The 11,756-nt window shown below is 48.2% G+C and overlaps 5 protein-coding genes across 5 annotated transcripts; 3 read left to right on the top strand and 2 right to left on the bottom strand.

Moving 5' to 3' along the window:
- Positions 1 to 55: 55 nt before the first annotated feature.
- Positions 56 to 1,440, bottom strand: PHATRDRAFT_54986 (cell surface protein). The gene has a single exon (XM_002183568.1). It carries the CDS (start codon positions 1,335 to 1,337, stop codon positions 108 to 110), a length of 1,230 nt encoding a protein of 409 aa, XP_002183604.1. The 5' UTR covers positions 1,338 to 1,440; the 3' UTR covers positions 56 to 107.
- Positions 1,441 to 1,748: 308 nt separating this feature from the next.
- Positions 1,749 to 3,328, top strand: PHATRDRAFT_49041 (predicted protein; the record flags this gene model as incomplete). Its single annotated transcript, XM_002183705.1, has 3 exons — positions 1,749 to 2,689; positions 2,786 to 3,199; positions 3,283 to 3,328. The coding sequence occupies exons 1-3, from the start codon at positions 2,154 to 2,156 to the stop codon at positions 3,326 to 3,328; spliced, it is 996 nt and encodes a 331-aa protein (XP_002183741.1). The 5' UTR covers positions 1,749 to 2,153.
- Positions 3,329 to 4,737: 1,409 nt separating this feature from the next.
- PHATRDRAFT_49040 (predicted protein) lies at positions 4,738 to 5,484 on the bottom strand (the record flags this gene model as incomplete). The annotated part of the gene is made up of 1 exon (XM_002183567.1): positions 4,738 to 5,484. The coding sequence occupies one exon, from the start codon at positions 5,482 to 5,484 to the stop codon at positions 4,738 to 4,740; it is 747 nt and encodes a 248-aa protein (XP_002183603.1).
- A 932-nt stretch (positions 5,485 to 6,416) lies between these two features.
- On the top strand, positions 6,417 to 7,802 carry PHATRDRAFT_39668 (predicted protein; the record flags this gene model as incomplete). The annotated part of the gene is made up of 1 exon (XM_002183704.1): positions 6,417 to 7,802. One exon carries the CDS (start codon positions 6,417 to 6,419, stop codon positions 7,800 to 7,802), a length of 1,386 nt encoding a protein of 461 aa, XP_002183740.1.
- A 531-nt stretch (positions 7,803 to 8,333) lies between these two features.
- On the top strand, positions 8,334 to 9,511 carry PHATRDRAFT_39667 (predicted protein; the record flags this gene model as incomplete). The annotated part of the gene is made up of 3 exons (XM_002183703.1): positions 8,334 to 8,627; positions 9,066 to 9,454; positions 9,478 to 9,511. The coding sequence occupies 3 exons, from the start codon at positions 8,334 to 8,336 to the stop codon at positions 9,509 to 9,511; spliced, it is 717 nt and encodes a 238-aa protein (XP_002183739.1).
- Between the last annotated feature and the right edge of the window lie 2,245 nt (positions 9,512 to 11,756).

The following is an 11,756-nucleotide window of genomic DNA, read 5'->3' as shown; positions in this document are numbered from 1 at the left end:
AGTGAAGTGCAATGAAGATCTGGGCAATTGCTCTACAATACGACAAAACGAGTTTGCCATCAATAAAATGTGAGCATAGTTTTATCACTGCGAAGTACCAAAGAATTCTAAATCGTATCTTGTAAGCGAAGCTCCGAGTATGTATTCATGATCCCATCGCTGGACACCGAAGGATTTGGTACACGTCGCTGTGATATATGCTGTAAAACTTCGTGCATTGCTGCGCTTCCTTGATCCGTCTTGGCTACGGCCACCAATGCCCCCAACACAACACCTGCGATTAGAAGGATGAAGCCAGAAGTACGCAGAGCAGATCCTAAACCACTCGAGCCACTTCTGGTGCAGATAGTGCTGTCACCCACCCCAAACTTTTGCAAAAGTCCAGGAGCTTTTCCATTAGGTCCAGCGATGTAAATTGCATCCACAGCCGTACCGTCTTCGCGGGCATAGATGCGCAACTCAAATTCGCCTTTGGGAATGTTCCACGAGGCATAGTCGCGTCCCGAATCAGCCGTATCGCTTCCTTCGGCTTCACAGGTGGCATCCCACGGCTCCGCATCAAAGTCCATCACATTTCCGACCTCTTGCCCGGCATACAGATACCATTGCGGTGAATCGACAAACTCCATCACTCCCGGGCCTACACTGCATTGAGCACCAAATTTGGCAGCTTCTTCCCGGACTATGTAATTCGGACAAGTCTCGTTGGTAGGCTGTGATTTCTGGCAAGGACAGGCGTGTGTCTGCATATCGTAACAACAACCCGCAAAATTTCGAAACGTGGAGTCGATGGGAACTTTTAGAGGTTTTAGACTTCGGTGTCCTGCAATGGCGGATTTACTTTTGGAAAGACTGTGCAGACTGACAAAGACAGAATCACCGCCACCAACAGTATCGCCTCCCGTCCAGCGCAAAAATAGTGTGTGCCAACCGGCTCCTTCTTTGGAAACATCGAGACGAAAAGCCACGTATGGACTATTGTTTTCTAATTGCTTCAAGTCTGTTAGGTGCTCGCCTCGACTTGGGTAAACTCGTCCCTCATCCGGGACCACCTGCAGATAGCGTCCAGTAAAGGAGTGACTGGGCCCAATCGAGTCTTCGTCGACTAAATTCCATGACTGAATTTTACCTGTATCAGGATCCGGGCCTCCTGGGACGGATACGTAGACCTTTTCGTCCACTGCGAGACCAATGAAGACGCCCGTGTCGGGGTTCGAACAGAGTCGCTCGACTGAAAAAGCTGCACGGAGACAGCTAAACAAGATCAAAAGGGAGAGGTGCTGTTTCATGCTGGTGCTCCAGTGTTCGTGAACTAAATTTGTATGTATAATTTGCATGCTTGATTGTTGCTTTATCAATCTGCCCACTGTGAATATACAATGACATCAGTAAATTTCTCCAATGGCGACATGTTCCGTAAGTGAACGAAGGAAAAGCGAGGTAGATTTGCCGGATAACATCTTTCTTTGCCCAAACTAGATTTCGGGATGGACGCGTGGATTGCACGCGCTCGGTCACGTGCCACTAGGTTCTTCAATGCAATCCGGACTCAAAAGGGCTGAAAGTGAGCTATAGTATTTACATTAGCGCGTCGCGCAATTAGGATATAGAACTCCTTCCCATTGTGTCTCCGGAACTTCTAATACACATACGACTCAATGATCCAAAAGAAGTTTTGCAATGCTACAGGGGTTTTACTTTTTTATGGGAGCCATCTTTTCCAAGGCAGTTGTTTGACGACAGGCATAGATAGGTTTACGCTAGTTAGTCAAAACCCTCTTACTTTTAGTTGCTGGGGGGGGGGGGGGGGGAGAGAGCATTGACATTCTCTTATACTGGTCAAATCTTATATACATTTTGTCTCATATATTCACATCAGTGGAGCCCATCAGATCAGTAGACAAAGTAAAAGCACAGAGATTTGTTTCCGATAGAGGTGTAATTCGCTGTCTTGCACAGCTCAGAATCCTGCACTTTCAAGACGAAGGCGGTTTTTGGTTTCTTCGATTTAAGTTTCTCCAGGGCCGTCAAAACACACTGTCAACCATAACCTTTTCAGTTTAGAGTTCTTTCCTCCTTATCTTTTCGTCACCTTTTTGGACCTCTTTACCATTTGGCTTTAAAACATTAAACAGGACCGGATTTTCCGCAGGATGTTGCTGACGCGCCAACCAGCACGGAGCTTGTCGGCCTCACAGGGCCGCTGGTTTGGTAGTTTTCGACCGACACGGCCTGTCTCTCCCCCCACCCGACGAGCGTCTTGGCGACTCCCGGCAAAGCTCACTACGCCTCCGTTGCTCGCGATAGAAAGTCCCATTACGCCTGGCTTTCAGCCGACCGCCTTTTCACGAGATTGGGTCTACTGGGGTTCGACTTACTACGAGTTTCCGCCGCAACCGTTGCCACAAGTTGACGTGGCCTCACTTCTGGCGTTTTCCAAAATACCGCCGAATACGCAAGTTTCCCAGACACTGCATCGACAGAAAAGGCTCCTGTTGGACACAATGAGGCAAGAGCTATTTGGGAACACAAACAACGAGACGAAGAAAATGTACATCTTGCGAGGACACGGGGTCCCCGCGCAGCTTTTACAGCATCATCTGGATGTCGCCGACGCCTGGCTGGCAAGACAGAACGGCGCTTACGAGCTGTCGGTTGAGAATTTATTGGGATCGATGTATTATGATCGGTACGTGCGCCCATCTGGCCCTGCTCTGCTCTTACTGATTGCAAGACTTTCTTGGCTCAGATTCTGACTTCAGTTTGTTTTGTTCATCAATCACAGACTAGCGATTCATGACGAAGGAATCGATCGTGTTATTGCTTGGCCACCGGAATGGACTACTGACATGGAGCTGTACATGACTGTTGTGAAGCGATTGGGAACGGAGCTGAGTCGTATGCTGTATGATAAGCCCCAAGAGGATTGCCGCGAAACTCCCAAGCTTAAAGCTTGGACTATGACGGTGTCCAGTGACCGCATTATGACAAACGGGCTATTACCGGAGAATTTCCTGGTTCCTGTGGTAGAATGGATTCCTCCCAAAACCAGCCGAGACCAATTTGGTTCTGTGTGCATCCGAATAGAGGGAAAAGCATCGACTAGAAGGAAAGACAAAAGCTCGCCGAGCGTATCCGTTACTTTTAATGCCAGATTTTGTCTGAAGCAAGATCAGTGTCCTTCTGACAGTTTTTTCATGTAAGATCCAATCTATAGACTTTGATTTGGTTTACCGTTAGTATTATCAGGAATCTACATTTATTATCTCTCTGAAAATGTAGTCAGCCTGCGTCAAACCTCCGTGGGGACAGTAAGGGAAAGGCTTGATATCTTGAACCTCGGTTTCTTAGTTGGAAGTTAGACAGGACGTCTGTACACCTTTCGGTCGGTAATTGGCAAACTTTGACTGCTCGTCTGTGTCCCTTCAATTTACCTTATCTGTGAGGAAGCTCCTAAGTTGCTGTGATCAAAACCGACTTACACTTTCCTTTGTCTTCTTACAGCGGAGTGTAAAAACCTTGGTTTGTAGTTGGACAGTAGTGGTGTTTCGTAGAGAATGAGCAAATACAAATTGTGTATTTCCAATATTGCTAGGTAAGTGTTTTACTTTTATCAAAATTATAGAGAGGCTTTTGGATCCATCTTAGAATACCTGACTGTCTAGCATAGTTTGTGTAGTGCTATTACAACTCAGAAGACTGTATTTGTCAAATGCCTGATGAACGGACTTTTGACGCGGATGTCAAATAATAAAGACAAAAAGTATCAGGGGGAATCGACTCATTCGACTGGAACCAAACATTATACATGTGAATGGTGGCAGAAGCAATCTCCACTTCCAAAGACGTCAATTTCAGGAGCCCTTGACTCGTAAACAGGACTCGCATCAGTCCCGCTATTTTCCATCGCCACGGACTACGGCGAAACAGCATCATTCATTGCGAAGACCAAGAGTGAGAGTCCGAGAGCGTTATTATAGTCTACTTTTGCCAGGAGCTTCAGAGTAGCAGCTACATATAGGGAGCGTCACTATCAGAGCATGGCATGGCAGAACAAGACGCACATCAGCTTGCAGTCGCCTGTCAGTGTCGACGAATTGAGATGTTTTTACGACGATGCAATCGGCAAAATTCAGAAATGTGAGATCATCGAATGCGTTGTGGATCTAGATGTGGAACAAATCATTCATGACTATTCCTCGCTTCTTCTTTGTTGTAAGCTTTTTCTCGGCGTAAAAGATCTTCCTTCTGACACGAGAAACGACCTCTCTCATATCCGGAGAGATTTGCTGCACTCCACTGCACGTCGCTGCAAACTATTGCTGGAAGTCCTTTTCCATAGCAATAACCACGAATGTGCCCGCAACAAGGATGAGATCAGCGACGTCAAAATTTCTGTAACTCATCAAGCGGGTTTATACTCATGGAGCCTCTTTGACAACATGGCACCAATTTTTAATTTAAACAAGGAGGATTTAGCACACGAAGAAGACCTTCTTCTGCAAATGGCATATACTACAATGCCTGATGAAAATGCGCAGGCAACGACTACAAAAAATCACGTTGCTCAAGGCGGTGAAGACTTTCCGTTCTCGAAGCCGACGCTTAAAAGTCAGGGTTGGATAAGGATACAAGAAGATATCTGTAAAGAGTGGCCGGAGCACTTTGGATAACAAACAAAGCAAGTCTCTCGATTTTGAGTGTAAATAGTTCGTCCTTTTGTTAGCTACTTTCCTTTCACTTGATTGAAAAAAATATCGGTTTTAAAAGGCGATGCAATACAGGTCGCAGGATAAGCGCTGTCAATCCCCAGATAGTTCCATGGAGAGTTGGAAAAGCTGGAGTTCTTTTCATACCGAACCGGTTTTTGGGGAGACCCTGAAATGTCTCCTTCTCCAAAAGCTCTTGGATCGAAATCGTGAATACAGTATTTACTTCTGACGGGTTCCCGGGGAAAAGTTGCTCAATGGATTTGAGAGGAATATCTTCCCACAAAGCTGCAATTACAGGAGTAACTGGGGTTCCTTTGAGCGAGAGAATTCGTGAGGTCATTCCTAGTATGCGAACCTTTTCCTCAAAAAGGGCATCCGATGGCAACAGCTCTTCTTTGGTTTCTCGAAGGGCCGTGTGGATCAACGAGGCGTCCTTATCTGCTTCAAAATGGCCTCCTGGGAACGAGATCTCTGCCGCGTGTTGTGGTAAATGGGATGCTCTTAGAGTGAACACAATAGACGGCTTATCTTCCACATTGGCAAGAAGCAGCAACACTGCGGCTTCCCGCTGATCACCTTTTGTCCAATCCAGTGTCTTCATAAAGCAGTCACTTTGCTGCGGCGTCATCAAAGGAAATTTGCCGCTACCTTTGCAGAAAGCTTCAAACCTCTTGCATAGAAGCGGCCAAACAGACTTAAGGTTGACTTTGGATTGGAGAGAAAAGCTTTGCCTAGTTTTCAGACATCCTGCAACTGTCAATCGAATAACCATCGTGGCTCCAGGAAGTATGACGCATCGGTTGAGAATCCTGATTTTTCGCAGGTCAAGACGAACTAAAGCTCGGCAAGCACTATCTGTCATTCACAGTCATGAGCAAATCCAGTGGTAGTGGATCTGGTGATGTGACATAGGTAGTATGTCACAGTCCCTATAATTTAACCTTGTGTTGCGTATCATCACGTCCTGTATGGAATGTACTGTAAATATGGACCTACGTATCCACTCCGGTGAGATTTACACAGTTTATCAGACCCAGTGCATACACGGATGTGTAGGTGATGTTTCTTGCTTTCGTAGGGAAGAAACGGGTGAGAAAGTGGCTTGTTTGATACAGCTTTCATGGGTTTTCCCCATGGTTGCGGAACCGTACGGATCGAAACGACCGCACGGGTATTGAGCCGCTGTGGCCGGAATGGCCGGAACTAGCCTTAAATGGTGAGAACTTGCCGTTGTGTACGGTGCGAAAGTAGACTGTTGTTTAGGTTATATATACACCCAACTGAGTGTGTCTTACAACAGACAGCCATTGTGCATGGTTAGGTCATAGGATATGACTGATAATTTCGATATTTGTCGTTGGGTATGACACCGAAACCATAACCGATTTATCGGTGAGCTATGCTGGATAGCGTAGATTAATAAGGCCGCTGTCCATAAGCGTGCTAGAAAAGTTATGTCATTGTGTATGACTCCTTTTTATTTAGCCAAACTATTGGTGAGTTACATTGGATGATGTAGAAAACTAGCCAATTTGCTCAAACACGGATATGTGTGGCACTTATGGCCTGAAACGGAAGGTAGCCGAGCCTGGAGGCTTGTGTCGGCTCCTGCGGCCCGGGAGGCTTTTGCGATCGTGTTACTGCTTTTGAATTGCGTTACGTTGTTTCGTTGTTCTCTCTTTCGTTGAAATTGTTCTTGATATCATGGCTGCTGACGGTGCTAATGCGTTTCGTGGTGCGCTCGGGCGGATCGGATGGTCTGTTGCTGCGGCGAACGCGTTTACGAACGAAGGTTTTGATGCGATGGACTCCCTTGGCTTGGTCACCCGTGACCGTCTCAAGGATATCTGCAAGATCATTCGTCGTGGTTCCGATGGTGTGGCCGCAGTGCCAGCTGCTGGTGGAAATGCTGCGGTGGCGGCGGCGCCTGGCATCCCTGGGATAGCGATCCCCATGATGTGGGAGTACAAGCTTAGCGGAATGCATCTCTGGGTGTCTGAGCGTCTCCGACAGGGGACTCCGGTCGTTGCGGCGGACTTTACTGCGGCTATTGGAAACCTGTACACCAGGAAAGTGCGTGAACTAGAAGAAGCGAAGGACGAAGAAGATGTTCAGGTCAAGCCACCGGCTCCGTTCTCGAAGGAAACGAAGTGGATTCCGTTCTTCAAGTTGTTGGTCAATTATTTGAGCTCCGTGACGGGTGTTAACAAAGTGCCGTTGGATTATGTCGTCCGGAAGGATGACGACGTTGCTGCACCGGATACCGAGTTCGAGACGGAGCATGAGAAGTTGGTGCTGTCAACTCCCCATACGGGGACGGCATTTGACAAGGATAACGGGAAAGTTTGGATTCAAGTGAAGCAGTTGACTGTGAACGGTCCGGCGTGGACTTATGTTGCGCCTTTCGAGAAGAAACGCGACGGTCGCGGCGCAGTCAAGGCCTTGAACAGCCATTATGAGGGAGATGCGGTGATGTCCAAGTCGAAGGCGGCTGCGTTCGATGTGCTCGAACACACCACCTACACTGGCAAGCGTCGTAACTTCGGGATGGAAAAGTACACGAATGCCTTGTCGACGGCGTTCCAGACTCTCGACGAGTATGGAGAGACCTTGACGGAGTCCAGGAAGGTGGATGTCTTCCTGCGCAATAACCATTGCACAGATCCTAAGATGCTCTCGGGCATTGCGGTAATTCAAGGCGACGCGGACCGCATGTCTAATTTTGCAAAGGCGGCCGATTATTTGGCCTTGTTTACTAACACCGATACCTCTCAGAAGACAGGTCGGTCAATCTCGAGCGCTCAGCGGACTAGCAACAACAAGAAGAAGCCGGCTATTCGAGCGGGCAATTATACCCCCAACGAGTGGCATCAACTTTCGGATAAGGAAAAAGACGAAGTTCGGGCCAAGCGAGCGGCCGCGAAGTCCTCTCGAGACAAGACCAAGCGCTCGGCCGCGGCGATTAAGCGTTCGAGCGAGAAACCTGACAAGGGGAGCGCGGATGGTGCAACCAATGCAGGTGATCAGTTTGCTCTCTCGAACAAGAAAAAGCAAAGAAAGGTTGCTTTCGAAGGTGAAACGAGCGATTGACTCATTGGGGTCGACGAGATGTTGTCGGCCACCTTCGTTCGAGGCCCAATGAAGCTATCTATTGCAGGATTGAAGTCAAGTAAGCGATGGACCGAAGTCAATGGCGATCGTGGCATTGGTCGAATGATTTCGGGATCTAGAAGTTCAAGATTTGAAGGTCGCGTGGATCTTGATTCCCATGCAGATACGTGCATTATGGGAAAGGTTTTCCACATATACAGCTCAACCGGGCAGAAATGCACGGTTATGCCGTATTCGGATAAGTACAAACCGAGAGTTGTTGATGTTGCAGATGGATGTACTGCGTTCGACGACCCGGTCACCGGTGAGACATTCATTTTGGATGTTTTCCAAGCATTGGACATGACAGGTGACTTACAGGACCCTTCGTTGTTGTGTCCGAATCAATTGCGGGCAAATGGTTTAATTGTGGATGATGTACCCAAACATTTGTGTCACAACCGCGAATCAACTCACTCTATTTATGTTCCTGAGACAAAATTGCGTATTACTTTGGAATTACAGGGAGTTATGTCAGGGTTCCAGGCACGGTTGCCTACCCAGACGGAGATTGAGACTTGCATTCACGTCGAACTCACTGCACAGGACGCTTGGGATCCTAGTTCGGACAAACTAGAGCAACAAGAGCGTTTGAAAGAGACTCGGTTGTCCAACATAGCTGGCACCGTGTCTACGTTATTTCCCGATCGAAAATCTGAGATCTCGGCAGTTCTATCGTCGGTCAGCTCTACACTGGTTGATGACGACTTCGTTCAAGGAATGGAGCAGTCTGTTTGGATCACATCGGCTGTGGCTAGTAGTACTGTGCGTACCAAGTCGCGGCACTCAACGATGGAACCGATGGAGTTATCGCGTCGTTGGGGCATTGGCCTCTCGACGGCACAGAAAACTTTGAGAGTGACAACCCAGAAAGGTTTGCGGACTGCTGTCCACCCGTTGCATCGCCGGTACCGCACGCAACAGCAGCAGCTTCGTTACAATCGTCTGAACTCCAAATTTTACTCTGACACCATGTTTTCTTCATCGGTTTCTGTGCGAGGCAATACTTGTGGGCAAATCTTTGTGAATGATTTGAACTATAGTAAGTTTATACCATTGAAGAGCAAGGGTGACGCTGGATTGGCATTGGAGGAATTATTTCAGGATGTCGGTGTGCCAACGCATATGCACACTGACGGAGCGAAAGAGCTCACTACCGGGCACTGGCGGAAAGTTTGTCAGAGCTACGGTCCGGTGAAACAGACAGTGTCTGAACCACTGACCCCGTGGCAAAACAGGGCGGAAGCGGAAATCCGGGAACTGAAGAAGCAGGTGCTTTGGATCATGTCCCACGAGGGAATTCCGCGACGATTTTGGGATTACGTGGCCGAGTACGTCTCGGAGATTCGATCTCGGACCGCACACCCTCTGTATGATTTGAAAGGTAGGACGCCCATTGAGCACGTTACCGGGGAGACTCCAGATATCACAGAGTGGCTCGAGTATAGGATGTACCAGCCTGTGTGGTATCTGGACCCTGGGGACTTTCCGGAGGAAAAGAAATTGCTTGGCCGGTGGTTGGGTCCTGCTCACAGAGTTGGACAGGCATTATGTTGCTGGATTGTTCCCCAGTCGGGACGAGTAATTGCACGGTCTACAGTGCAGCCAGTTTCAGAGGAGGAGCGTGGATTGGACAGCTTCAAGACTAGGTTGAAGGATTTTGACAAGTCGGTCCAGGACTTCCTCAACAGGGGCGACACGCATGTGCCGGACGGCGGATTTGGCTGGAAAGCCAATCGTGTGTATGCTGCGATCAATGAAGATATCGACCCCGTAGAGAAGGAGGCATCCATGCCGGAAGCCGACGAGTACACGGAAGAATCCTTTGATAAGTATCTCTCGGCCGAAGTGGTGTTGGCATTGGGGGACGGAAAGCAACGGGCCAAAGTTACCGGCCGTAAGCGGGATACGGATGGAAACCCCGTTGGCGTTGCAAATTCTAACCCAATTTTGGATACCCGTGTTTACACAGTCGAGTTCCCGGATGGGACCGAAAAAGAGTATTCGGCTAATATCATTGCAGAGTCTTTGTACTCTGAAGTTGATCAAGACGGACGGCAGTTCCAGTTGATCGACGAGATCATAGACCACTCTAAGGATGCATCGGCTGTGTCTCGTGACGACATGTATGCCGGCAAAGACGGCTCCAATCGGCATTTACGTCGGACGACGAAAGGATGGAAGCTTTTGATTCAGTGGAAAGACGGGACGTCTACATGGGAACGCCTCGCTAACCTAAAAGAATCGAATCCTGTGCAAGTGGCGGAGTACGCAGTGGCTAACAAGCTTGCAGAAGAACCGGCCTTTATCTGGTGGATCAAAGACGTTCTACGACGTCGCGATCGGATTATTTCTAAGGTAAAAGCTCGGTACTGGAAACGCACTCACAAATTTGGTATTCGTGTTCCCAAATCGGTAAAGGACGCGTTGGAGATTGACGCGGAAACGGGGACCGAGTTCTGGAAACGTGCGATCGAGAAAGAGATGGCAAACGTAATGCCAGCATTCAAGTTCCTCGAAGGGGACGAAAATCTCCCGGTTGGTTGCCAGAAAATTGATTGTCATATTATATTTGATGTGAAACTTGATTTGACTCGCAAGGCACGGTATGTGGCTGGGGGACACATGACGGAAGCACCGGCGGCTTTGACTTATTCGTCGGTAGTTTCTCGAGAAAGTGTTCGGATTGCATTTATGGCGGCAGCGTTAAATGGATTGGACATTTTGGCAGCGGATGCGCAGAATGCCTACTTAAACGCGGATTGTCGGGAAAGTGTGTACACAATTGCGGGCCCCGAGTTTGGTGCGGCGAGACAAGGACTTCGCGTGTTAATTGTTCGGGCTCTATACGGTTTAAAGAGTTCCGGCGCGGCGTGGCATGCGCACTTAGCACAAACGATGTCGGATTTAAAGTTTCGACCCTGCGTGGCGGATCCCGATGTTTGGTTGCGACCGGCTGTCAAAGGTAATGGGGACAAATACTATGAATATGTACTCATTTATGTTGATGACATTTTGGCAGTGTCAGAGAAGCCGGATCGTATTATGGAAACGTTATCGAGTCTCTATAAGTTTAAAGAAGATCCGAAGACCCGGAAGAAGTATGGTCCTCCCGATCGTTATTTGGGTGCTAACGTTGGAAAGTATAAATTGCCAGGAGCTACCAAAGAGCATTGGTACATGAGTTCGGATGACTACGTGAAAGCTGCGGTAACCAACGTTGAAAATGAGCTTTTCAAAATTGGGCAGAGGTTTACCACGCGGTCAGGACATACGGTTATGTCGCAATCATACCGTCCGGAATTGGATGTATCGCCAGTGTTGGGAGCGGAGAAGGCTAACTACTACCAAAACCTAATTGGAATCTTGCGATGGGCAGTTGAATTGGGGCGGATCGATATCTTTGCGCAAGTTTCGATGTTGTCGCAATATCTCGCTCAGCCCAGGGAGGGACATTTGGATCAAGTGTTTCACATATTTGGATATCTGAAGGTACATGGACGATCTAAAGTTGTTTTCGACGATACGTTTATTTCGTGGAAAGACAAGTTTACTCAGTGTGACTGGCAGGATTTCTATCCCGATGCGAAAGAACCGATTCCGGGGAATATGCCGGAGCCTCGCGGTAAGGAAGTTCAGCTGAATGCTTTCGTTGATGCCGACCATGCAGGCGATCAGGTAACGCGTCGTTCGAGAACGGGTGTTTTGATATTTGTGAATAAGGCACCGGTGATATGGTTTTCGAAGCGACAGAACACTGTGGAAACGTCTACGTTTGGTTCGGAATTTGTTGCGATGAAGATTGCGACGGAGCTATTGATTGGTTTACGGTACAAACTTCGAATGATGGGTCTGCCTCTGGATGGACCGGCAAACGTTTTTGGGGACAATCAA

The sequence above is a fragment of the Phaeodactylum tricornutum genome, chromosome 20 (assembly GCF_000150955.2).
Source record: "Phaeodactylum tricornutum CCAP 1055/1 chromosome 20, whole genome shotgun sequence".
Taxonomy (NCBI): domain Eukaryota; phylum Bacillariophyta; class Bacillariophyceae; order Surirellales; family Neidiaceae; genus Phaeodactylum; species Phaeodactylum tricornutum.
This window is presented reverse-complemented; position numbering and strand designations above follow the sequence as displayed.